Raw genomic sequence first — 27,691 nt, forward strand, 5'->3', positions numbered from 1 at the left:
ATGCACAGTAAATCCTCACACAGATGCACGTTAATGCAATGACAACCATTTAAGGAAAATCACATGAACAAAAGTGACTTTTAGGATGAAAAAAGTTTAGTCTTGTTTCCCCTCCTTTTCAACAAGTCCAAAAATAACAGCTCAGGAAAGCCTGGAAAAGGGGGAGAAATAAGTTCTCTAAATGTATATCAGCTCTAGGTAATAGCTTTTATAAGGGCTTGGACAAAGGAAGGAGAATGAAGAATGAGGCAACGTTTCTGATTAAGAAGTTGAATGCTTTGGTTGCATTTTTTCCATCTTATTATGAAGTACATTTTTATTAATTCCCTCTCAAAGTCTGTCAGATGGAACTTGACTTGTCCCCATATACAAAGAGATGAAGCTGAAGGCAAAGAAATTTAACAGTTTGCTTGGGGCTACACATTTTTGCACTGAGGTCTTGATCCGGCTTATATAAATACCCAAATAATTTCTGATCATTAAAATTTATCTTGGGCTCTCTAGTATAATTTATGCACTACATTTTATCTTATCTTTTAACACAGATGCAAGAGTCTCTAAAAAAAAAAAAGCATAGATCCTACACAAACAAATATTAACTCCTGTTTATCTCTACAATTAGTGGAGCATTAAGGGGGGCAGGTCCTTGGGGAAAATAAAATGTCTTAGTATTCACTGACTTGGATTTAGGTGAGAAGTTAATGGTAGATTTTGTATTAAGGAAAGGTTGTGTTTCTTCCCTATTTCAGGTCCTGATCCTGGCTCAGCAGGGACATTTAGAGATAAGGAAAGGTCTCCAAACCCCCATTTTTTCTCACATTAATGATATCATGGGTTGGATTTACTCAGGCTATCCAAGTTTAAGAGAGGCTCATGGTACTACTATAACTATTTTGACCATGACATTCAAATGCATGGAAAAAATCCAGTTCATACAGAGTAAACACCATAGTAACACATGTAATTACTGCAATAACTAAGCTTATCACTTTGGTAATAAGCTAAACTCTTCAAGAGATTCTTCAAGCAATTTGGAACTATGCCCAAAGGGCTATAAAGCTGTGCATACCCTTTGACTCAGCAATATCACTGTTAGGTCTTTTTCCCAAAGAGATCATAAAAAAAGAGAAAAGAACCCACATGTACAAAAATATATCTAGCTGCTCTTTTTGTGGTGGCAAGGAATTGGAAATTGAGGGGATACCCATCAACTGGGGAATGGCTAAACAAGTTGTGGTATATAAATGTAATGGAATACTATTGTGCAGTAAAAAACGACGAACAGGCGGGTTTCAGAGAAACCTGGAAGGACTTACATGAACTGATGATGCTGAGTGAGATGAGCAGAACCAGGAGAACATTGTACACAGTAAAGTAATTGCATTGTGTGTTGATCAACTGTGATAGACTTCTCAGCAATACAATGGTCCAAGATAGTTCCAAAGGACTCATGATGGAAAATGCTCTCCACATCCAGAAAAAAAGAACTATGGAATCTACATGCAGATTGAACCATACTATTTCTATTTTCTTTGTTTTTCTTTTTTGAGGTTTTTCCTTTTTGCTCTAATTCTTCTTTCACAGCATGACTAATGCAGAAATATGTTTTATGTGATTGTACATATATAACCTGTATCAGAATGCCTTACTGTCTTGGGAAAGGAGAAAAATTTGAAACTAGAAATCTTATAAAAACAAATGTTGAAAACTATCTCTACATGTAACTGGAAAATAACAAAATACTTTTATGGGGGGGGGAGGGGGAGAAGAGATTCCATGCCTATTAGATTCAGTAGATCAGTAAAGCCAGGTATTCTTTAGTAACTACTACAAAATGAAGAACTACTATACATCAAGAAAATAGTCATTAAAAAATGGAGCTTTGTGTTCTTTGGGTTTGATAAAGTTCAAGTCACCCAAACTGCCTGGCTGACCTTCAAGTTCCTGATAATCTACCAAACTTCTAAACCTCCCTAGGAAGAGGGAGGAGAGAAGATGGGGTACCTGAATAGCTAGCAAGAACATATCAGCATCATCACCTTTACCCAAAATTGAACCGTGCTATATTTAACTCTCCATAATGGCCCCATGTCTTATTTAATGTAGAAGGAAACAGAACAAAGCTATGTGGCAGAAACACATGAGGAAGAAGTAGAAACAGAACCATAATGGAGTTTTTTTCAAAGTTATACCAACCTGAAGGGCTTCCACTTCCTGAAGCCAATCTCTGGCTTTCTGTACAGCGTCTTTCAGAGCAAGGCCATTTGGGAGGTATGCTGGAATTTCCTCAATTTCCTTGATTGCTGCTGCAAGGCTGTTCAATGAGTGTCGTGGTCTATGGAAACGAGATATATACAGTCCATTCAACATCTAATGGAACAAATACATTTTGCCCACTATAGCCAGAGGACTAGCAAACTTGGTATTACAAATATCTTCAGTTTTCCCAATACAACTGGGTACAGAAAGCAATCACTTCTTGGTACATAAGGATAACTTGGTGACAATTCCCTCCATGCTAAAGTTAAGCACAGTCTATACAGAAACCATAAGCCAAGATATACATATTCACCTACTAACCTCCAGACTCCAGAGAACAATTAAAAAATACTTATATAAGAACGGGGGGGGGGGGGGGGGGGGGGGGGGAGGAGAGAAACCATGAGATAATAAAGAATTCTAAAATGCTTTGGGACATGGACAAGACACAAAATCAAGCGGGAAATTCACATAAATCTGGTGGTTGAACAATTGTAGTATAAATATGGTGGCTTGTAGGAGAAGTAGCTTCTGAGGTTTACTCAGTAGAGTGGTAGGGAAAAATAGAATCCTGCATCACTCTCTGGAGTCAGTTCCTCCCCTGTAAAATTAGGGGTTCAGACTACTTGACTGCTCTTATGTTTCAGCACTAAATCCTATGAGACAATATAAATGCATTCAATTTATTTTTGATTAAAAAAAAACCTGAGGAAATAACCTAAATGCCCTGGCACTTGACTGTCAATACTTCTAAGTTAAAAAAGGATAACTTGAAAACCAGGAAATGAGCTTAGTTTCCAAGTACAGTAGTATTCTTTTTCAATCAGTCAGGCTGAAAAGGAATACTAAGCAATAGCACAAGGACAAGTTACCAAATCTTTGAACTAAAAGGCCATCTCAGCCAAATGGATTATCTAATCCAATTTGCAATCTCCTATACAAACTTGCAAAGTTATCCTCTGGAGCTGATTGGTATTGACAGTTTGAATAAGTCTAACCATTAAATTCCAACATTCAATCTGCCATTCAACAGTTGTAGCTTTAAGTTTTGTCACTTGGTACTTGCTCTCCCTTCTGCTCCCAAGGGAATGAATGACAATCTGAAACAGCAGGATTTACATAATTTGAGAAGAATTCTAGAACTAATTCATTTCCCTTCAAACTATGAATTCACTGTCAGAATCCATGGAGAACAACACATAACAGGTTTCAAAAGCACCTCTTATCTTAGGGTTTCATTCTAGCCCAAGTCTTGGCAAAGTAAGGTACTGATTCTGCTTGTTTTTAGAAACATCTTTTCCTCCCAATTAAACACCACTATCAAAAGTGGAGAAAAGATGAAATTGGGTTTCACCTGGCCTTGATGAGGCTTCTGGCTTTATCATCCCAATGTTCAGACACAGTAAGCAGCTCCTGTAGCCTTGCCATAGCCTTCTCCACTGCTGGATAGGGAGCCAATCCCACTCCCAAATCTATGAGACGTCTCATATCATCCAGGGTGAGGGAGCTGGGATCTAAGCAAGCTCGATGAACTTCTTCTAACCAGCGGGCCTGTTCTAGACGGACACGCAACTCAGAGAGCTGTGGAAGCTCAACATCGAATTCAAAGCTGACATCCAACAATTCCTGTAGCTCAGCAGCACTGGGCATTTCTTCTGATAGCAGTTTCTGGCTGTGCTGTTGGAAATCTTCAACCCTATTCAAGAGATCCTGGAAAAAATGAGATGGAGAATTAAATTACCTGCAACTGGTGAAGAAATTTTTGATTAAAAATTCTTTCAAAACTTAACGGTCTGGGGCAGCTAGGTGGCGCAGTGGATAGAGCACCGGCCCTGGATTCAGGAGTAGCTGAGTTCAAATCCGGCCTCAGACACTTGACACTTACTAGCTGTGCCCCGCAAAAAAATAAATTAATTAATTAAAAAAAAAAAAAAACCTAAGGGTCCATTTTAATAACACAACTTGGTTTTACTTTACACTACCCTTATAATAAGTATGTATACAGCTAGCAAGCTCCTGATAAGAGGTGATGATTTCAGGGTGCACACTGGTAAAACTTTTCTCAAAAAATGCTATCTAAATGTAAGGAGTCATTGTGTATATGCAATTTTTTGTTGGGGGGGCAGGGAAATGGGGGTTAAGTGACTTGCCCAAGGTCACACAGCTAGTTAAGTGTCAAGTGTCTGAGGCCTGCTTTGAACTCAGGTACTCCTGAATCCAGGGCCAGTGCTCTATCCATTGCGCCACCTAGCTGCCCCCTTATGTGCAATTTTTTGACAAAAGTTTTACCAAATTTTATAAAGCATTTTTCTCCACAACCTCGAAATAACTGTTGATTATGATTATCCCTATCTCCATTTGTAGAAGTATCCACAAAGCTAGTAAGTGAGGTAAGAATCCTCAGGTCTCCTGGCTCCAAGAAGTATTCTTTCCAAAAGGCAAATAGTATGCACTAAAATAGATGACCACTCAAAGGTAGAATTCTTATAGAAGGCTTGAAGCTGAAGTGGATGTGAATTCTTTTCAATCTGAACTTCACATCAGGTAAACATACCAAAAAGGCCATTTCTTCAAAGGTCTGGCACAATATTGTGTACAACAGCAGTAGACAAATTATTTCCATGAAAACATGCCCAGACACAGATATTATCCTCCAAAAAGGAACTCTAATTCTACCACCCCAATGTGAACAACCTCTCCACACCCTATTTCCCACCTTCAGCAGAGGTGTTTGACTAAGAATGCATGGAAGAGCGTATAACTGTTTCACAAATAGTCGGAGCTCATTGACTGTCAGTTGATTCTGGGATTTCCCACCACCAGAACGGTACCTGCAAAAATAACCAAGAGGTCTCATTAAAACAAACATCCACAAGCCATGGATGCTTCCAGCATGTCAAATTACAGTCTCTCCCCAAGCCAAAACCATGTCCATACCTAGTCTGCCTTTTGCCATTGAGCAGCTGCTGTGCCACAGATGCACACTTATCAGCATCCTGTGTGACTAAGCGAAGATGGCGCAAAAGATCATTGTCAGGAAATTTCTTTATTTCAGATTCCTCTATCAGAGCCTTAAAGTTCACAAGGCCTAGAGATAACACAAGCACATAAACACAAAGATTTTCTTAAATAAAAATACTAATATGTAAGATTAGCCATTGATGCCTATTTATTTAGCCCTACATTATTTCCCCAAATAAGTGTACAGAATGACATAGATCATGCATCTAACAACACTTTAGCAACACGCCCTATTGACATTGGGTCTTATTTTATGTCTAGGGTTGACATCATTAGAAATGTATACCTGAACGGCAGTATTAGAAAAGTGTCCTTTTATAAAAGGCAGAAAAGGGCTAGGTGGCACAATGGATAGAGTGCCAGCCCTGGATTCAGGAGGACCTGAGTTCAAATCCAGCCTCAGACACTTGACACTTACTAGCTGTGTGACCCTGGGCAAGTCACTTAACCCTCATTGCCCCCACAAAAACAACAACAAAATTTTTCAAAAAAAGTCTACTAAGCTCAATTACTAATAATCATTGTTTTATGTGGTTTTCACATGAACAAACAGCATCTCCTTTGCTGTATCACATACTTTTCTTATTGTTGATCTTGGCCTCCAAAGCTTCATTCACATTCAATGCCCATTCATTATATGATTCTGCTCGGAGTTTCAGGGCATTCATCATAGGGTATAGATCATCCAGAGTATATCTGTACCTAGAATCAAGAAAAGCTACTTTAGTCTGACACAGCTATCTACATACTCAACAAAGACATCCTTAAACAAACTATTCTTAAAATGTTCCCCGCCAAAGAAATAGTTCTACTCACCCTAGCTTATACTTATAGGCAGGACAAGAACACAGGTCTTCTACATGATGGAGACACACCAGCAGCCCAGGTTTGCAAGAACAGGACACCCCAGACATGAAGCATGTAGTCTTGCATTTTATACACTGGCGTTCATCATCTGCTAACAGTTCAAAATCCATTCGTTCTGAATCGATTACTCCCTACAATAAAGTTTGCTTTAGAAAGCTCCAGAAAGATTGCATAAACCACCAATCACAAAAAGAAAAATGTATTAAACGAATAGGAAACTGAAAGTTCAGGAGAGCAAAGGTCTAACATGGTAAACTATTCCATGAGACTAGAAAAAGACTTCACTTCTGCAATTGCCATAGGTGCACATAGCATACAGGTGCCCTTTCTATTTCACAATGGTCGGGTCCATACTAGACTATTACTAATAGGGCTTTGGGTATGCAGATGTTTAATATAGGGCTTAAAAAAATCTTAATCTTACAGAGAACTTCATGACATACACAGAATAGTTACCAAGGAAAGGACAATATAAATGAACCAAACTGAGAAATGGGACTGAATAAAGGAAAAGTTTAAAAGGGACAGTAATTATTTGCTTGGGGGGCAGGGGAGGAGAGAAGATATTCTTTTAAATAAAAGGACCTTCATTTTTTGCTGTTTCCACCAGAAAATTTTGCAATAAGAATACTGACAGGATAGAGCACCAGCCCTGGAGTCAGGAGTACCTGAGTTCAAATCTGGCCTCAGACACTTAACACTTACTAGCTGTGTGACCCTAGGCAAGTCACTTAATCCCAACTGCCTCACTAAAAAAAAAAAATACCGACAGTATTGTCAGATAATAGAATGGTTCATGAAAGAGAATAAAAGACTTCCCTTCAATTTTAGAGCCATTGCCCTTGTTCTTCCATATGTATTTTAATCCAGAGCTACATAGAGAGTCCAAGTCCTATATATTTATATAATTTTAAAATAAAACAGATCTTCAAAATAGGCAAAAGCCACAATTAAACTGACTTTTATTCAGGAAGGGTTCAATTTTTTTTAGGAAGGGGAAAGAAGTACTGATTGTCCTAATGGAACATATTACAAATGACCTACAAATAAAATTAATTTCCAAATCCAGATGCACAAAAATAAAAATGATAATACAAGCATGATAGCCTTACCAATTTGCGGACAGTCTCCCTTAAGGTCTTTTCATCCTCAATCATAATGGCCATATCTTTCTGAACAGTTGAAGCAACCACCACATCTAGTACATCAGCTTTGGAAGCCATTTTACAAATCATCTCATCATGAGAAAAAACACAGTATCGGTTCAGCAGCCGATAATGCTCCACACACTGGCGGCCTAATGGCAGCTGTATCAAAAAACAAACATTTCAATGAAAAAGGCCAAATTACATTAATGCCCCACACCAAAATGTAAATACAATAATCATTTTCTAATAGTGGGTGATTCAAAATGAATCTGCTTTTATATATCTGATTCTTAAACTATACTAGCTCACATTAAAGGGTAATAACTCTATAAGACTGATAAGATTATTTCAAGCAAAGAAACCTCTTCAAAACAATTCAATGAAATAGCTTCATACATCACTAAATCCTTTGGTCCAATTAGCAATTTGTTGTTGTGGGGTTTTTTTTTTGCTAAAAATGATATACCAAAAACTTCAAGAAAGGCATATCTGAAAGAAATCTTAGAAAAAGAGTATATTTACTAAGTTTTTAATAGTCAATAAAAAAACCATTAAGGCTGTGAGCCAGGAAACTGTACAAAGGAAATGCATTCAAAGAGGCAAAAGACATTCCAAACCCTCAGACAACTTATAATCTAATGTTTTACAATCTAAGCTTTGTTCAGATCAGTCAGAACAAATAGTGCTCCAGAGTTCAACTAATCATTAAAAAGAAATAAGACATAGGGCAGCTAGGTGGCACAGTGGATAGAGTACCAGCCCTGGAGTCAGGAGGACCTGAGTTCAAATCCGGCCTTAGACACTTGACACTTACTAGCTGTGTGACCCTGAGCAAGTCACTTAACCCCAGTTGCCTCACAAAAAACAAGAAAGAAAGAAAGAAAGAAAGAAAGAAAGAAAGGAAGGAAGGAAGGAAGGAAGGAAGGAAGGAAGGAAGGAAGGAAGGAAGGAAGGAAGGAAGGAAGAAAGGAAGAAAGGAAGAAGGAAGAAAGGAAGAAAGGAAGAAAGGAAGAAAGGAAGAAAGGAAGAAAGGAAGAAAGGAAGAAAGGAAGGAAGGAAGGAAGGAAGGAAGGAAGGAAGGAAGGAAGAAAGGAAGAAAGGAAGAAAGGAAGAAAGGAAGAAAGGAAGAAAGGAAGAAAGGAAGAAAGGAAGAAAGGAAGAACGGAAGAAAGAAAGAAAGGAAGAAAGAAAGAAAGAAAGAAAGAAAGAAAGAAAGAAAGAAAGAAAGAAAGAAAGAAAGAAAGAAAGAAAGAAAGAAAGAAAGAAAGAAGTCATGGGGGCAGCTAGGTGGTGCAGTGGATTCAGGAGGACCTGAGTTCAAATGTGGCCTCAGACACTTGACACTTACTAGCTGTGTGACCCTGGGCAAGTCATCTAACCCTCATTGCCCCACCAAAAAAAATAAATAAATAAAATAAAATAAAAAAGAAAGAAATAAGACATTTCAGTAGCAAACTAACCATTAATATAATTAATCAAGTATAATTCATTGACCAGAAATGAAACTATTGCTTAGTAAAATGTACATTTTTTAAAGAGAATATACATGTGACAATTTTAAAAACTTAAGTTTTATTTACACAAGGAAGTAAATCCAAAAATATTCAACATGTCAGTACATACCCAATCAACAGTACAGAAATTAACTGCTTCAGCAAAATTGAAGCCCTGGTTAAAACCACTGTGATAGGCTCTTGGAAAGGTAATCACAAACTCGCCAGCACACTGATTAGTCCGATAAACCTAACAAAAATGAAAAGAATACATTTCTGAGGTAGATAAAATGTATATAGCCCATAAAATTCATTCAAGATGATCAGATCCTTTTTTAACATTTTCAGTAATGAGGCACAGATATCAATGAATGATACTCAATAAAACTTCATAAGTGTATTAAATAGCTGACTTGTGGGGATGTCAGGGTCACATAGATTATTTCTGCCACTAAATGGACACAAGGCACTTTAGACATCATTGTTGCATTCTCCTCCCCCCACCCAAAACAAAATGCTAAAATTTAACCTAACACAACCTAAAAATTAGTCTCGAGAGTCCTTTTTGGTCTCTTTTTAAATGTTTTACAAAAAGGTCTCTATTTTTCCTTAAAATGTTATTTAAGACAATGACGATGGCCTATTCCAAATTTTGAGCTAAAATATAAAATGAAAAGAAAATTCCAGCTGGATATCATGGGAGTCTCAATTTTAGAACACACATACATTATTTGTAAGTAAACAAAGGTTTCTGGTTACCCTTACTAGGGCAAATGCTAAGGACATCAGTTGTTTTTAAAGTCGGTATTACTGGGACAGCTAGGTGGTGCAATGGATAGAGCACTGGCCCTGGATTCAGGAGGACCTGAGTTCAAACCTGGCCTCAAGACACTTGGCACTTACTAGCTATGTGACCCTGGGCAAGTCACTTAACCCCAATTGCCTCACAAAAAAAAACAACCCCCCCCCAAAAAAAACAAAAAATAAAATTAAAAGTTGGCATTACTAATGTTAAAACCCTATGTAAAGTGGAACCCTGATGCCTTGTCTCTGGCGTGGATGTGACCTGGGGTTCTTAAAGGTGGGATTAATGGACATCCAAGCTCAGAAGGACCTGCTAAAGTGGCTTTGAAAGAATGTACACTTCAAAGCCAGCCTGGCTGATTTCAACGAATTCTTCAGCAGAAAACTGACTTGTAAAAGCCCCCATTGATGAAAACGTCTAGAAATAGAGATCTTGTTATGGAGGAAGAAGTACCCATACTGCTGGATGTTGGAAACAACAGCATAAACTATTTTCACCTCCAAAATAGCTCTGTGAAGGGAATCCAACACAATGAAGCTCACATCCAAACAGCAAATTCAGAGAGTTATTTCCACCATGCTACCTTGGACTTGGGGCTTTTGGATCATCATAAATTAGCCAGTATGTAGACACTGTGGATCTAAGGGCCACCAAAAGAGCCAATTTCTATGGGATATATGAAATAAAAGATACAACCCTCTTCTTTAAATGAGTTAAGAACCACTGTTAGAATTCAGTAATACTGAACTAATAATAATTTATATTAGCAATAAAGAATAAACCAGTTTTATTTGTTCAAAAAGATCTAAAAATTGGGGCAGCTAGGTGGTGCAGTAGATAAAGCACTGGTCCTGGAGGCCCTGAGTTCAAATTCAACCTCAGACTCTTGACACTTACTAGCTGTGTGACCCTGAGCAAGTCACTTAACCCCAATTGCCTCACCAAAAAAAAAAAAAAAAAGATCTAAAAATTGAAAATGACAGGTTAAGTTCTTGATACACATAGTTCCTAACACAACCAAAAAATTACAACCTATAATATACAACCAAATGTCCAAGAAAGATCTTCAGCATAAGAGAAGGCACTCCTTCCTGATGTGTCCAATTCCATTTTTTTGAGCAGCTAATATGAGCTAACATAGCTAGCATTTCAATAGTGCTTTAAAGTTAACTCATTTCATCTTCACCACCTTGTGAGGTTGGTACTATTGGTATACCCATTTTACAGATAAGAACACAGAAGCAGAGAGGTTAAGTGACTTGCGCAGGGTCATACAACTAGTAAATGATCTGAAGCCGGATTCAAACTAAGGTCTTCCTGACTCTAAGTCTTGCACTCTGTCTATGGCATTAAGTAGACGACTAGGAGTCTTTCCTTCTATCATATTGAAACCTGGCTCTTTCCAACTTTCACATACTACTCCTGGTTCTGTCTTCTTTGGGCAGCCAAGTAGAACAAAGTGAATTAATCTCTCTTTCCACAAAGTAGCCCTACAAGTACTCCAAGAGGACCATCATTTCCTAAAGCTTTTTACCTATGTTCATTTTGTGACATTTACAATTCCTTTAACCAAGGCTTGACTAGCATGTCCTCCAGTTCTCTCAAAATCCAGATCACTCATTTCTAGTTTTGTCTCTTCCCTGAAATTTGGTGCCAAGAAATGGGGTTTATTAACACCAGAATGTGATGATGGCAAGGTACACAAATGTAACCAGGAGTTCAATGGAAAAAGCAATGACTTTGCAGTCAAGAGAGCACAGGTTCAATCTGAACTCTATAATTCACGTCTGTATGACCTCAGGTATTTCACTCAACCTCTCAGCATCAATTTTATCATTTGTAAAATAAAAATGTTGGACCAGGTCATTTCCCACTCTCAATTTATGATCCTTGACCTCCATATCTTGGTGAAGTATGTATTCTAAAGGCAGTGTAGATAAAGGCACTTAAGGTGGCTGATCTAAAACAAAACAAAAAACTAGGCTGACAGAGTGACTTCCTTATTTATAACAGTGTGTCTGGAATTACTGGCTGCACTCTGAATCCGTTTGTGCATCATCTTAAAAATCCCACTGTCAGGGCAGCTAGGTGGTACAGTGGATAAAGCACCAGCCCTGGATTCAGGAGTACCTGAGTTCAAATCTGGCCTCAGACACTTAACACTTACTAGCTGCGTGACCCTGGGCAAGTCACTTAACCCCAATTGCCTTACCAAAAAAAAAAAAAAATCCCACTGTCTTCATGGAATATGTTATTAAACTACAGCAGCTGTTTCTACTGTCAAATTATGCTATGGAATTTCTCACATAATTGAATCAATTTCACAAAAAATTATGAATGTCAGGAAAAGGAGAGGAAAAAAATGAAACAAGGATGGGTGACACAAAGACTAGAACATACAGGCACGCCATGAGCCATTAGGGTGTTTGGGTTCATGATGGTGACAAGCTGGTGGAGGAGATCTGGCTGGGATACAAAGAGCTCTGGAGCCAGTTTCTTCATTACATCTTCCAGCTGCTCCGCTGCATACCCTGGGGCTCCATACCAGGTTTTTGGCTCCCCCCTACAAAAAAAACCAAGAATTTGAAACAATCCCTTCCACCAGACCTCCCCCTCCCATGTGATACCTTCATATTTTTAGGCCCTGCTTCAAATGAATGTGCTCCAAGAGCATAGTCAGTGACTAACTTACAGATACAGGATCTGCCTAAATGTAGAGACAACAATTTCTTCAAAGTGTTAAAAGTAAAACAAAATCTTTCCAACTTAGAAAATCAGATGAGATTTCTAAGAATGCAGTATCAAAACTAGAGGACACGTGGCTAATGCCATTTTTTTATATCAAATTTGGGGTGAACAATGGGATGGCAACAATCTACCCTTGCCCATTCTGACAACTGAGGTTAATGGAAAGCTAATAAGACAATTAACATTTCTATAGACCTCAACTTCTTTAAGTCATTTTACACAGTCAACCAATTAATCTGTGACATCCCCGGGAAGTATGGTCAGTATGATCTTCCCCTACAGCTGGAAGCAATTGCCCAAGAAGGAAGGCAGAGTTATGCTCTACACACACAGGGTGATCAACGCCCTCTTCTCCTTATGCAGGGATCTAAGCTGGCTACAGATCGTCACATTTCTGTTTAGCAAGGGATGTACGACAAGGAAAATCAGATGTGAGACCTTGATTTTTGAGGGACTTAGAAAGCAGAAAAGTAGGTACAATTGAGGGCCTACCTACACCTTAACACTACTAAGGAATACGTAGCTGTACAATGACATGTCAAAAAGATACCTCTAAGGAAGGGAGATCAGTTAGCAATTATGATAAGTATGATAAACCAGAAAATAAAAATGGCAAGAATGAATTAATACTACAGTGCCACTAAAGGAAAACAAAAGATTTGCTTTTCTTTTTAAAAAGGTAACCAACCAAATAGTCCAGAGTAGTACAAGTACTAGAATAACCCGGGGGGGGGGGGGGGGGGGGGGGAAGAGAAAGAGAGAAGAGAAGAGGGGGAATCTCCCTCCCCAACAAGTATTTTTTTTATAAAAGACCCTCTCAGGGCAGCTAGATGGCGCAGTGGATAGAGCACCGGCCCTGGAGTCACGAGGACCTGAGTTCAAATCCGGCCTCAGACATTTAACACTCACTAGCCATGTGACCCTGGGCAAGTCACTTAACCCCAATTGCCTCACCAAAAAAAAAAAAAAAAAAAGACCCTCTTCTCCCCCACCATAAAATTCCATTTGGGATCTCTCACCAATGCAGGTAATTAATTGAGTAGCTCCAGTGGTCTTCAATATGCCAACAAAATGAAGAAAAACACATTCCCACATACAGCCATGGCAGTTTCATGCCACATATATCAGCAGTAATGTGAGCAAGGACAGACTGCTCCATTACAGGCATGTTGTTCAAATTCCAGCCACTATCAAGATATTCCTAAAAATCAAGAAGACACAAATTCTAGCTTGCCTTACATCATTTCATACATTAATGTGTCTACGAGTAAACATGATGGAATAAGGACTACCACCCCAGATGAAGCTTCCACAGAAGGTTAAACAAAGATTCATTTAGCCCGATATGAAATGTGTTGCAGGGGTGGAGCAGTGGATGAAGTACTGGCCCTAGATTCAGGAAGACCTGAATTCAAATCCAGCCTCAGACACTTGACACTAGCTGTCATTAACACTCATTGCCCAGCCAAAAAAAAAAAAAAATCTAATAGTGGAAGGAAGGAAGGAAGGAAGGAAGGAAGGAAGGAAGGAAGGAAGGAAGGAAGGAAGGAAGGAAGGAAGGAAGGAAGGAAGGAAGGAAGGAAGGAAGGAAGGAAGGAAGGAAGGAAGGAAGGAAGGAAGGAAGCTTTTAGGTGGCTTCTTATTCTGGATCCCAACAACCCCCTTGTGATTTCCTAATGAAGATCTAATAGCAGAAGCATTTTTCAAAATCTCAGCTTCTCAAAGATCTGAGGAGCACAGGAAAGGTACATTCTTTCCAAGTGTCACTTCTACAACTGACTGTAAGAGTCTAGTACATATGCAAGTTTAAAGCTCCTAGGAGTTCAACATTTCTGTGCTATATATTTATTTAACATTTGAACAGATCTAGAAAAATCATCAAAATGTCTGTACTCCAAGATTTTCCAGAAGTTGAAAAATGCTTTAGGCCAACTATATGGGAATTGCAAATAACAAAAATTAATTTACAGGCACACATGAGCCTTTTACAATTCATTTGTAATATTGCCATGGATGCAAAACAATTTCCAAATGATGTATGTGTGTTAAAGAATGATCCCATTTCTATATCTAAACAGCAAACTGTTTTCAGATTCTGAAACAGAAGTTCTGAGGTTCTAAACCCTACCTCTTCCCCAGGGGAGAGTTTTATTTTCCCATCTCGCACAGGAAAGCCACTGCCAAATTCTTTTGAGGCGATATCAGCACCATACTCTACTGTGACATCCTCTTCAATGGTGCTTACTAGACGCCAAAATTCTTTCTCCACCAGCTCTGTGGGAACCATCTGCAAATGAAACAAAAGGAATTCCCTCACCAAAAGCTCCACTTCTCAAACTTCCCGTGAGCCAGCTCCAATAGTACTGGAACTAAACAGGAAGCATGGCATGGTGTTCTGAGTTTATGAGCTCCTTCAACCAATGGCCCAAAAATCAAAGTCAAAATGCCATTTTAAAAAATGTTAACTTTTTAAAATTTCATATTGTAAATTACAATGGAATTCAGTGTCCCCTAATCATTCAAAAAGGCAGAATTTTGCTTGAAAATCAGTAATGAAGCATTCCTTTTTCATATGAACTACCTTATTATTTACTATATGGTTACCTTGGCCCTATTTTTATAACATTTTATACTTCTTGAAATATTTTTCATATACATTATTCCCTAACATTTATGGGGAAAAATGTTATGTTATGTTATGTTGTCTGTTGAGACAAGGAAATTGTCAAAGTAAGATCAAGTGAACGAATGGCCCTTGGTGTGGTATTTGACTATATACTTTCGGGGGAAACATGGGTATAAATTGGGAAATAGGATCAAGAATACAAATACAGGCAATGACAATGCTAAAGCAATACAATATAATGGAATTAATGCTAAAGGCTGAATAATCTGGGTCCAAGTTCTAATACTGACTTCTTAGAAAGCCTTTAGCAAGTCTTTGCCTATTCTTTCAGTTTCACTCTGTCAACAAGACAAAAAAAATTGTCATGAGAATAAAATGAGATTACAAAAAAAGAAACATATTATACTATAAATATAAATTATCACTGAGTTTAACAAGAAATTCCACATTTATTAAGGCTAAGTTAGTTTATATGTAAAATACGGACTTCCTATTAAGTGTTTTATATATATACATATATAGTTCGTGACATATATCTATCTATCTATATATATCATGAACTATATTTTAAATCATTTTTAAATTATCAGAGATTCTAATTTCAAACAAAATACATACGTGAACAGGCATGTTGAAATAGTCTGACTTGAATGCATCTGCCATTTCCCCAAAAGTGCGCAGAGTGTAGTCCCTGGCTGCCTGTTCAAAACCAAATGCTTCCTGAGGCTTATTACACTCCTAAAACAGAAAAAGCAATTATTTTCACTAAATATGCAAAAATGATAACCAATCAATGTCCCCAATTTCAGCTAATAAAAATCAAATATGGAGTATGAACCATTCAAAATGAACAATCTAAATAACATGAAATCTAGCAGGATTCCTACTAAAATCAAACCATATACATGCCAAATGTCATACCTGTCATATCTCCTTACCTAAACAGAAACTTTACCGTATCTAAATAAAGAGGCAGTATCCCAATCTGGTAAAAAAATTTAACCAAAGCAAAAATACTCATAACTGACAGCCCATAATAAACCTTTGTGAAAATTCGCATTTTCCAGGCTTCCTGTCTATCCTGACCCACTCTGGTTTTGTCACCTGTTCTAATCATTAAGCCCTTTCTTTTGTCTATTTCTAAAAGTTCAACACCTAATGTGGAATTTGTTTTGCTTGACAATGCACATTTGTTGCAAGGGTTATTTTCTTTACTTGAAGAAATATTTAATTGAAAAGAAAAATTTAATTTTAAAAAGTTTAATCTATCTCACAATACATTATCTTAAAGCAATAATACCCAATTTCTAAATTCTTACCTGAGCCAAACATTTAGGACACCTCCAATCTCCCTTGGGAACATCATGAAGAGGTGGAATCAAGCAGAAAGTATGGTAGCTATCATCACAGCCATCACACAAAAGAAGGCGGTCCTCATCATTGCCACTGCCACACAGAAGGCAGACGTATAGATCCACCTGTAAAATCAGAAATTATCTTCTGAAAGGGTAATGTGTACTCACATCTGATTTTACAAAATTCTAAGACTGTAGGGGATTTGAGCTAACTAACCTATTCATCTCTCTTCTTAACTTCCAACTGTGCCTAAATCTTCAATGAACTCCTTGCCATTCTAACAGAAAACCCTCTTTAACATTCAACTATTTTATGTTTAACCAAAACCAAAACAGGAATTACTGAATGATTAGACCAAGTAGTTTCTATGGTGTCCCTATAATCAGGCTTTTACCTGAGCCAAATACCTGAGACTTTTAACATTATATATAAGAATAATCATTTCAAAGGCATTTGAAGTTATTATTATTATTCAATAATGGTTGTAAAGATAACTAATCTTATTAAACAGCTAAAAAATGGGAAACTGGAAACGCAACAACCCACTATGCTTTTTATCATACACAGAGCGATAAATTTATGGTTCTCATAAAGTTCCTTTCATTACACTTTTAATATTTAGGACAACCTGCACCCATCCTCCCTCCAAAAGAAAATGTTTTTTAAAAAAATCACTTGAGGACAGCTAGGTGGTGAAGTGGATAGAGCACCAGCCCTGGAGTCAGGAGAACCTAAGTTCAAATCTGGTCTCAGACACTTAATACTTACTAGCTGTGTGACCCTGGGCAAGTCACTTTAACCCCAAATGCCTTGCCAAAAAAAAAAAAAAAAATCACTCGAAAATAATATTGAGCCAGAGAGAAGTGTGGTATTTAACTATACTCATGGCTACATAATTTTTGTACTCTTGAATTCCTGGGAAAAGGCACAGGAATTGGGTCAGTGAATAAAATATGCCCTGAAAATAATTGTTGATTCTCCAAATTTAATTCCCTTTGGTTAATACAATCCATAATTTTATGAATTCCTGAGTCTACCACCCTAACCCACAACTCTCCCTAGAAACACACTGCAAAGTGATTTTCTGGGCAAAGGCAAGATGTTTTTATCATCAAGTTAGGAAAAGCAATGAAAAGAAAGATGACTCACAGCATTTGTGCTTTTCTTAGACCGACTCTTGGGTTTCTCCTTCTCAATTTCTCCAGCATGCTCTTTCTTCTCAATGGTATCTCTTTTTATTATGTTCCGAATCTCTTTCTCTGTAGGAAACAACACAAAAGAAACTAGATCTATCTATACTATATTTTCCAAACATGGTTATTTTTTATATATCAACTTCTTTGTTTCAGCTGTAACAAATACTACTGAATACAAAAACAGCACTAACACAGATATTTTCCAGGAGTAAGCAAAGTGTTTTACATCCTCGGTTTCAATATTGCAAAAAACATATTTAACATGAGACATTTTTTTTTTTTGCAGGGCAGTGAGGTTTAAGTGACTTGCCCAGGGTCACACAGCTAGTAAGTGTCAAGTGTCTGAGGCCGGATTTGAACTCAGGTACTCCTGAATCCAGGGCCGGTGCTTTACCACTGCGCCATCTAGCTGCCCCTAACATAAGACATTTAACACGCAACACAAAAAGAAAGAATGACTTGGCCACACAGGTAACTACCAATTGAAAATCTTTACATTGTTAATGTCTTCCATCATTTCATCACCCAGTCTTGTTTTATAAATTTCATTTCATTTTCAGTTATGAATTCTCTCCCACATTGGAGAGAAAAGGAGAGCAGGGCTTCAATATGTACTCTGAGTCCATCAGCTCTCTATCAGGAAGTACATGTTTCATCACGAGTCCTTTGGAATTCTAGTTGGTCACTGTCTCACCCAGTCAGCTCCAATTTTTCATTTCCAAAGACTCAGGGTTTTAGAGCTGGACAACTGTTTCTCAAAGAGTTAACTAGACAGACTAAAATGAAAATATTCATGGTCAAATTTGTACTTCTACCTAATACAGCAAAGTAGTAAATTCTAAAACCAATGAAACATTTTAATATTATCTTCTATGTATGTGAAACAAAACTTAGGAAGAGTAGAGTACCTGACTATAAAATATTTTCTTTGAAAGAGTTGGCGTAGTGGACAAAGCACCAGCCCTGGATTCAGGAGTACCTGAATTCAAATCTGGCCTCAGACACTTGACACTTACTAGCTGTGTGATCCTGGGCAAGTCACTTAACCCTCATTGCCCCACCAAAAAAAGAAAAGCGTTCCGAAGCCCGTATTTACCTCTAAAACAAAGGTAATATGAGGTATTTGTCAATGGAGGATAGAGCAAGTATTAACCAATAAATTCTAAAGATAATTTTAAAACTAATTATTGACTATAAACCCTGACCAGAGAAAGCTGTTTCATTCATTCCTTGGCCCCAACAGAAGTGTGAAGCAATGATGGAAAGGTAAAACCAGTTTCTGTATATAATCTAAGAAGTAGAAGACCATCCAAAATTTCCACTAAGATACAGTCATTAGCCACTGGAGAAAAATGTGTTTGCCAATACAGATTGAAACAAATTGTTATAGTCAAATGTTTTCCAAGCTGTAGTTTTCAATAAATGCTGAAACAATTACTGAATTGAATTTTACAGCTATATCCAAAACTTACATTTGGGAAGTCACCTACATATCTAAGATAATTATCTTTGGTTTTGTTATTTTTGCTTCTTCATTTTCCACTCATTCTTACCATTTTCACACTTCGTAGCCGGGCAGCCCATTCGGCGTCTCAGATTATGAGTTCTGGCTTCTGGAGCCTCTCCTGGTTCTGTTTTAATGTTAGTGGCCTTTAAAAAGTAACACATATTCAAAAAACAAACAAAAAAAGTAACACATATTACTAAATTGGTACATTCAAAAAGCTAAAGGTACTTTATCACAATAAAACTTGTAATTTAGCATTTTCTTTCCAAACAGATGCCACCACCCTTACAGAAATGTCAGCTAATTTGGGGGATCTACACAGAATTCCATATTAAAGAGATTGCGGAGAGCAGATATACCTTTAAAAACACCTCCCTCTCATTTAACACAATTTACCCAATATCCCCTTATACTTCCCAATCTGTTTCTCAAGGATTCTACTATTGCATCACAAATTTGCTTTTCATTACATACTAACCTGGACATCTTTGAGAAAATGCAAAGCTTTCACTTCATTCCCAGGTCCTGTTAGAGTAAGTGATTTTTACCTATTTCTCCACTCCCCATATCTCTTAGCTTTAACTCCCCCAGTCTTTCTAATTAGGACCTCATACAGCTATTTTGGGGCTCTCTCACCTCCAACAACTAAAACCTGTTAGAGAAAGTCACCACTCATCAAGGCACAATCTCAAAAATTATACTTCTCCCCTATGCCTAACTAGATGTAAAAAGGCGCCACATGCTATGAGCCTTCATGAGACTGATAGGGAATACACATGTAAGAGATTCAGACATGCAGAGCTAATGCTCAAAATTTCAGCTAAGGAGACTTATATGGCTCTCACCTCTGCTCTCATGCGTTTTGCACGACGTGCTGGGGGACACGTTTCCACAGGCTGAACTGACTGTCTCTGGGGAATATCATGGGGTTTATATTCCTTGTCCTTTGTGTCTGTGGTTAGATTTGGTTTCTGGAGACACTGAAAAGAATACAATTGGACTGGTGAGATTTCCCTCCTCCTTTTAAACACAGAAAAGGCCCACATATGTATGATTCCATAAGGTGCGCTTCAAATCTATTGGTGAACAACACAGAATGTATACAAACAATGATGGCTACTTGATATTACACCAACTTAAATGGCATAATGTCATGTCTCCAGTCAAATATACCCGATTTAAGATTTAAGATTTAATGTTGCTTTAACTTATTGAATTAATGATGCTATTATTTAGAGGTTATTACCAAAGCTTATAATAATTCTGTGTCAACCATTAACTGAAGATTCAAACTATAAATGCCTGAAAGCAATTATTCAAGAATGAGATTGTTAAGAAGGCTATCCATTCAAAAAAGTGTTGGAAATTTAAGACAGGAACAACTAGGTATGCTTGCTAGATTAATAACAACAATAACTTTTACACATGTTATGACACATTGTCCTTACTGACTTCAAAAGGTGTCCATAAATTCCTTACTCTTAAGTAGTGGAAGAGAAACTATCGTTAAAAGAATTCTGTCACAGAAGGAACTATATTTTACTACATAAATACTAACAAAGTAGTAAAATTCATAACACAAACATAAATCATTTTATAAGCAGTGAACAGGAAATGCTATCTTTAATCTTGCTAAAGTTATATCCTTACCTCCTAAAAACTAAAAAACATTATTCCTATTCCTATAAACTAAAGATATTTTTATAGCTATCAGTGAGTCCTTCCTTCCCCTCAAAGCTAACACTGCTGAGAACAAATTTCAAGAGATGAGAGATTAAGAGTTTTAACTAGGCTATTACTGATCCATCCACTACCATTATTATGAGACTGTGTGTTAAATTAGGAATGCTTAATCTACTGATAAGAATGAGCTGAAATATGTACTATCTGTAACCAGGGTTAAGAGTCACTTGAACAGGGGGCAGCTAGGTGGCGCAGTGGATAGAGCACCAGCCCTGGATTCAGGAGGACCTGAGTTCAAATCCAGCCTCAGACACTTGACACTTACTAGCTGTGTGACCCTGGGCAAGTCACTTAACCCCAGTTGCCCCGCCCCTTCCCCAAAAGTCACCTGAATAAGACAATTTATGGAGACCCTTTCTAGGTCTTATATGAATAACCTCTACTGCCAAGCAGATATATTATTAGAATTGGTTTAAAACCTTTTGGATTTAAAATACTTTTGGATAAACAATTCTAGGGCATAGGGGAAAAAAAAGAAAAGTACACATAGCACTATAAATTGAAATCGAAAATCTCAGCCTCCTGATAAGAATTTTCAGCTCTAAGAAAATCAAAATAAACAAAGCATCACAATCCTAGCACTTAAAGAAATCAAGTTATATCTATCTCTTACTGAAAAGCTCTAAGCAAGTCAAGTTTCTTACAAAAGCTATTAACTATATGTGGCCAACACATTAAGGCTCATTACTCTTTTAAAAGAAAATGTCAAAAGCTAAAGGCTTTTTTTAAAGCTGTATGACTTTTAGAACTCTAGGAAATTCTAAAACTAGATATTTATTAGGTCAGTAAAAAGAAAACTCACAAAGCCATCAAGGTTATACAACAGCCCTACGCACTGAAGTCTGAATGAACTTCTCCTATTCTTTGATATTGAAGGTTTTAAAAACAATAATTAAGGCTGTAAATAAGTTAACTCTAATTTTAATAAGAGGAAGGGCAAAGAGCTACTTTTTCAAAATTTCCCAGTTTCTTGGCAAAACCAGCTCCAGGACAAGATGTCAGTCTGAGAGTGATTTTAAAAATTGACCCCACATGGTGTTATTAAAGTCTGGCACCAACACTAAGGGACAGAAAGGTTCAGGTACTAAATACTGAGAGAGCATGTGGAACTCTTGCCCCAAATCTCTATGAGCAGGAATTCTGTTTAGAACCTATTTTGTTCTAGAGCAAGAGTATTCTCCAAATATGATGGGGTGAGGGAAGAAGAGGGGAGAGATCTACCAGATACTTATTTTACTTCAAAATATTGCTTAAAAGCACTTTTATCTGTTTCATACCTGATAGCATCAAATTTTATTTATTTTATTGGAGAAAGGGGATACAACAGTAGTAAGCCTTAAAAGGTAAAATAGATTCTCTGCAGTATGTCTCTCTCAAAGAGATTTAGAGAACAAACCAGAGGTTAGACAAACCTGGAACACAATTAACCTCTTTTTCCAGTTTAACATGCTTGTCCCGTCCCCGTCATCACCCCCCCCTTCCCTCCAACCCCATAATTGTTCTCTAATGTGAAGGCAACTCCATTATCTGAAAGATACCTCCTTCACTCATTCTAATATTGCTTAAGACTGCTTCAGCAATACAAATTTAAGCCCAAAACACATTTGCTCAAGATTAAGACTGAATGAGAACAAATACAATTTAAATAATTCCATTTCCCCAAGCCAGCAAGTATTCCTCTTTTTTGGGTGGGGAAATGAATGAAAAAACCAGATGCTTGCAAAAGAGTTGGTGCCACCAAATTTGCAGGAAAATTTACAAGGATACTAAACACATGAACCATCGTTAGAGAGCTCGTTAACTCTTAGGCCTTCTGATTTTTCTCTTAATGTCCTTGTTCAGAGTGGCTAGAGACAATTTGGGAATAATGGCAAAAACTATAACCTGAATCAATGACTCTCTGGAAGGGCAAAAAGCACCAAAGGCCTCACCCACCCCCCAAGTGAAGCCTATTTCAGCTAACAGATGGAAGACAAGTGACAGTAATCCACAGGTCAGTACTCTACAAGGGTAAGGGACTTATAAAAAAATCCACCTATTCTCTTCCTCTTTATAATCTTTTCTCTGACACCATTATAAACCCCCATCAAACTTTAAGGGACTTGGCTGCGAAGCAGCTCACTTGTAGGGTGGCCCAAAAAGAGTAGAATTTAAAAGCACATATCCAAGGGGCAGCTAGGTGGCGGAGTGGAAAGAGCACTGGTCTTGGATTCAGGAGGACATGAGTTCAAATTTGAACTCAGATACTTAACACTAGCTGTGTGACCCTGGACAAGTCACTTAACCCCAACTGCCTCACCAAAGGGGGGAGGGGGGGGAGAGAGGGAAAAAAAAAAAAGCACATATCCAAAAAGATCCAAAATCAACAACCTCCCCAAAAACCAAACCACCAAGGCCCCAGTCCTGGTTAAAACAGCAAAGAATACAAAAAACTGGAAACCAGTTCAGCACCTATCTGTAAGGCAGTACTGGCTGGGGTGGAAGGAGACACGGGCCCCTAAAGTACCAAGAGTCAAAGCAAAAGAAAAAAACACGAAAGCACTACAACACACAACACAACGAAAGAGGCAAAAAAAACCCACATTTGTTTTTAAAGAAAGCCAATGAAGCCTGCACATCCGGCACATCAGAATGGGGGCAATGATGACAACAGTGCAGAAGAGACAGCTTTCAGGCACGGCAGATTGAAAACAAAAACAGCACAACAACAAAAAAGGAAACATACCTTTTCCAGTACGCCATGATCCACTAAACACATCAGTTTGGAACATATGTCAGGTGCCTATTGCAAGAGAGAGCTTGGAAAGTTACACTTAACAAAAAGTGGGGCCACAAAAACCGAGGTCACAAGCAGCCCGTGTGTGTCTCCTGCCTTTGTTGCTGTTTCCTTCCGCACTGACCAGGTTGTAAGAAGGGGGCTGATGTCATGGGCCAGGAGCCACATCTCTCCATGCATTGGCTACCTGATTTAGAATGAAATGAGGGGGGCAGCTAGATGGCACAGTAGGTAAAGCACTGGCCCTGGATTTAGGAGGACCTGAGTTCAAATCCAACCTTAGCCACTTGACACTTAACTAGCTGTGTGACCCTAGGCAAGTCACTTAACCCTCATTGCCCTGAAAAAACAAAAAACAAAAAACAAAAAACAAAAAACAAAAACAAAACAAAACAGAACAGAATGCAATGGGGGGTGGGGGGGCAGCTAGATGGCAGTGGATAAAGCACTGGCCCTGGATTCAGGAGGACCTGAGTTCAAATCCGGCCTCAGACATTTGACACTAGCTGTGTGACCCTGGGCAAGTCCCTTAACCCTCACTGCCCCGCCAAAAAAACCAAACAAAAACAAATTTTAAAAAATAGAATGCAATGAGGTTTGAACCTACACTACCTGAGCCCAAGAGATTCCTCAAAGAACACAATCTTCAGTAGGGTACAAGGAAGAGACAACTCTTGAAAAAAATCTATATATTTTTAATAAAGTGTGAAATACTGGGAAACTGGTATAAAGATTAAAAAGAATTCTGCCCCATTTCATCCAATATGTTTATTCCTACAAAAACACTGGCATAACACATCTGAAACTTTCAGCCCTATCAGTTTATTATTCACTTACATTTCCTTGTTTCTGAAAATGAGACTGCTACATTAGTTGGATCAGGCTTTGTTTTATAAAGCATAAAAAATCGAGAACCTGCATTAAACATTGTAAATACTCATGAAAGTCATCTTTCTTACCTTCTTCATAAGTATCAATTATTACCAAACCTTATTAACACATCCAAACAACTATGGATAATCCTAGAGCGTAGTAATTCTGGTAAATATAATTTCCATATTCCTTCTTAAATCGCAGGTGTTTTGTTTTGTAAAACCCAGAATCTGCTCTCTTGATCAGGCTTAAAAGCTATGATTACGGAGAACATAACAAATGTCAGCAGACCTTTCCTCTTAATATAAGTTACCTTGTCAAAAAAGACAATATACTCAAAATTATGAAGATCTCTTATCCTGCTACTGATCTACTATCTCCAGAGAATCTCAATAAAGAGAGCCTACCTGACAAAGTGGGCAGGTATTTCTTAGGCTGAACTTCATGAAACAATAACCAGGAACACAAAAGTTTGAGGTAAGAACCACAAGACTTCATTCAACAGCAAGCGTAAGACAAAATGGCACATTTATTCAACAACTCATTAAGTGAAATTTGCTTCCCTTAGTTAACAAAATTCAACTTGACACATATTACCCCATGTATTTGTTAAAATCTAAAAAAGAAAATCATATATTATGGCTACACTTAAAGAAGTTAATACTAATGTTCTGGAACAGAATCTTTGAAAAATGATTCAAGGCCCTCTCCCTATTCCTATAAGGAAAGCAACCAGAAGTTGCTAAAACCAGGTTTCAGCTACCAACCAATACTCACCAGCAGACTAGCCCCAGACTGGAATAGATTGTAGGGGTAAAGGATTCGCTCATAATGTGCTCGAATATGTGAGCCCACAGCTTTGCCTGGAGCAAATCCCATCTTGGTGGCAATTTTGGTCCATTTTCTCTCTTTGCAGACAACATCAAATCCACCTTCTTCTGCAACTAACTATTAAATTAAATGGAAAGAAACACATTCATCATTCAAGTGTCAGATCCAAAGAGCAAAATTCTTATTCGTCTGGTGCACCAAAATTAAAGAACTTCATTTTCTTTCATTTTCCCATAGTATGGAAAATAAACTTTTCTTTCCTTACTACTTATTACAACGAAGGTATATGAGCATAAAACTAAGAAAGTGATTTTCAAGGAATGTGTAAGCTGGTATGTTAAGTGGGTGCTTTTAACAAGGTGAGCCCATCTTACCAATGGACAGAAAGGGCTCTACAGGAGAGCTCTGCATAGGAGTCCTGGCAGAAGCTCCAAGCTTACTCCCTAGGCAGAGTGTGCTGGTCATTTAGAGCTAGATTTGGGCTTATCTAGGATAAGATTCCCATGTCCCATACTCCAAAATTTGCTATATTTAGCTTCTTTCCCTTTAGTGGCTAGTAAACACCATCATCCAGTCTGTCATTCTGTCATCTACCAGGTAAACTATCTAAATGTACTATAGCAAATCCTGATCTAATACCTAAGACACCCTGCACTGAGAGATTAGCTCATTTGGAACAAAACCCATTTTTTTCTTTAAGAAAGTGAAAATTCACAGGAAACACAATTTACCAGTACACCTCAAACTAAAAATAGAATATTACTCAATTTTTTTCCTTACCCTATTAAGCTGAAATAAATCTAATATCTTCCTTTCAACATGTGGAATTTTTAAGGTACATCCTTGGAGCTCCCAAAACTTTGCAATCTGGTCCAGAAAGTTCAGTTTTACCCGAGTTTGAGCCTGGAAGACAAAGAATAATGCTATAACTTCAGCTGGCTCAAAAAAATGACCTAAGTTCATATACAGAAATTGTGCTCCTTTCATATACACCACACAGAATTTCCAAAATGGCTTTAGCATTTGTGAAAGTAGCTTCTGCAAGGACTAGTACTAGAGTTTTATAGGATATACTTAAACCATATAATACAGAGATGGTTTAAAGCATAGTATCTATTTCCTGCATTACTGGTCAAGAGGTAATAACTTCTATTTTATTTTATTTTTGCAGGCAATGAGGTTTGAGTGACTTGCCCAGGGAAATTCAACATAAAAGTCAAATGTTCCTTGAAGTCAGCTTCATCCGAGTCATTAGAAAGTCATTCTTAATTGCTAGCCCAGTCTACTCTGTGTTTTATCAGACTCCTTGGCAGCTTAGGTTCCCAGAGATTTCCCAAAAACACCCTCACCCCAAAGTGCACAGATAATACAGTTAAGTTCATGAGAGCTAATGAAATTACCAAGAAAGAGTACAGCAACAAATTCTTAACCTGGGGTCCATGAGTTTGTTCTGTTGACAATTATTTCAAATCTCTCTCTCTCTCTCTCTCTTTCACACACACACACACACACACACACACACACACACACACACACACGCACACGCACACGCACACGCACACGCACACGCACACGCGCATGCGCATTAAAATTCCTTGGTGTAGAAGACTGTCTGGCCTAGAACTCTTGAACATCTGGAAGGAACCAGCCAAGACTGAGAAGGAGCAGTATTAAGTATCTAGGAGGACATGGTGATCAATAGTCAGCTGCAGCTGATAGGTCAAGAAGAATGACTCGGGGCAGCTAGGTGGTGCAGTGGATAGAGCACCGGCCCTGGAGTCAGGAGGACCTGAGTTCAAATCCGACCTCAGACACTTAACACTTACTAGCTGTGTGACCCTGGGCAAGTCGCTTAACCCCAATTGCTTTTAAAAAATCACTTAAAAAAAAAAAAGAAGAAGAATGACAAATAAGAAATGAGCATCAAATTTAGCAATAATAGATCATTGTTAACTCAAAAGGGAGCAATTTCAGCTGAGTGATGAGGAGTAAATGACAAGAATGTACATTTTCTCAAAGGTAAAGACTAAGACTCGGGGAGGAAAAGAAATTGAAGAGAGGGGGCAGAGCCAAGATGGTAGAGGAAAGGCAGTAACTTCTCAGAGCTCCCCCACACAATCATACCACAAACCTCCAAATAATGGCATAAGACGACTCCTAGAGCAGCAAAACCCACAAAAAGACAGCTTGGTATCATTTTCCAGCCCAAGACAGCTTAGCAGGTCAGCAGGAAAGGTCTGTTGTACTAGAGTGAGAGTGAAGCACAGCCCCAGGCCACACCAGAGAAAGACCTCAGGAGCCTCTGAATTGGCTGCAGCAGCAGCTTCTTCTGGAACTAAGCTCACAGTCTGGTGAGAGGGCTGACAGAGGGGAGGAATTACAGGGGTCTCTGCTGGCGCTGAGCTGGAACTTGGTTGTTTTGCCCACACTGGGAAACCAGGA

The 27,691-nt window shown here is 38.1% G+C and overlaps 1 protein-coding gene across 3 annotated transcripts in view; it reads right to left on the bottom strand.

Moving 5' to 3' along the window:
• The window catches only part of KDM5B (lysine demethylase 5B), a 70,439-nt gene that overhangs the window by 13,571 nt on the left and 29,177 nt on the right, over positions 1-27,691 (bottom strand). For 2 of the 3 annotated variants that reach the window (XM_044001927.1, XM_044001925.1), the window contains exons 3-21: positions 26,030-26,152; positions 25,196-25,366; positions 23,495-23,551; positions 19,872-20,006; positions 19,073-19,169; positions 17,473-17,582; positions 16,287-16,445; positions 15,586-15,705; positions 14,470-14,628; positions 13,361-13,542; positions 11,994-12,156; positions 8,919-9,038; positions 7,260-7,454; positions 6,097-6,278; positions 5,858-5,982; positions 5,197-5,347; positions 4,976-5,090; positions 3,614-3,969; positions 2,197-2,335 (exon numbers count right to left, since the gene is read on the bottom strand). In XM_044001927.1, the coding sequence (XP_043857862.1) occupies positions 2,197-2,335; positions 3,614-3,969; positions 4,976-5,090; positions 5,197-5,347; positions 5,858-5,982; positions 6,097-6,278; positions 7,260-7,454; positions 8,919-9,038; positions 11,994-12,156; positions 13,361-13,542; positions 14,470-14,628; positions 15,586-15,705; positions 16,287-16,445; positions 17,473-17,582; positions 19,073-19,169; positions 19,872-20,006; positions 23,495-23,551; positions 25,196-25,366; positions 26,030-26,152 (2,859 nt within the window). The remainder of the gene's footprint in view (positions 1-2,196; positions 2,336-3,613; positions 3,970-4,975; positions 5,091-5,196; positions 5,348-5,857; positions 5,983-6,096; positions 6,279-7,259; positions 7,455-8,918; positions 9,039-11,993; positions 12,157-13,360; positions 13,543-14,469; positions 14,629-15,585; positions 15,706-16,286; positions 16,446-17,472; positions 17,583-19,072; positions 19,170-19,871; positions 20,007-23,494; positions 23,552-25,195; positions 25,367-26,029; positions 26,153-27,691) is intronic. The other variant, XM_044001926.1, reaches the window with a different exon arrangement.

This window comes from Dromiciops gliroides, chromosome 4, assembly GCF_019393635.1.
Source record: "Dromiciops gliroides isolate mDroGli1 chromosome 4, mDroGli1.pri, whole genome shotgun sequence".
Taxonomy (NCBI): Eukaryota; Metazoa; Chordata; class Mammalia; order Microbiotheria; family Microbiotheriidae; genus Dromiciops; species Dromiciops gliroides.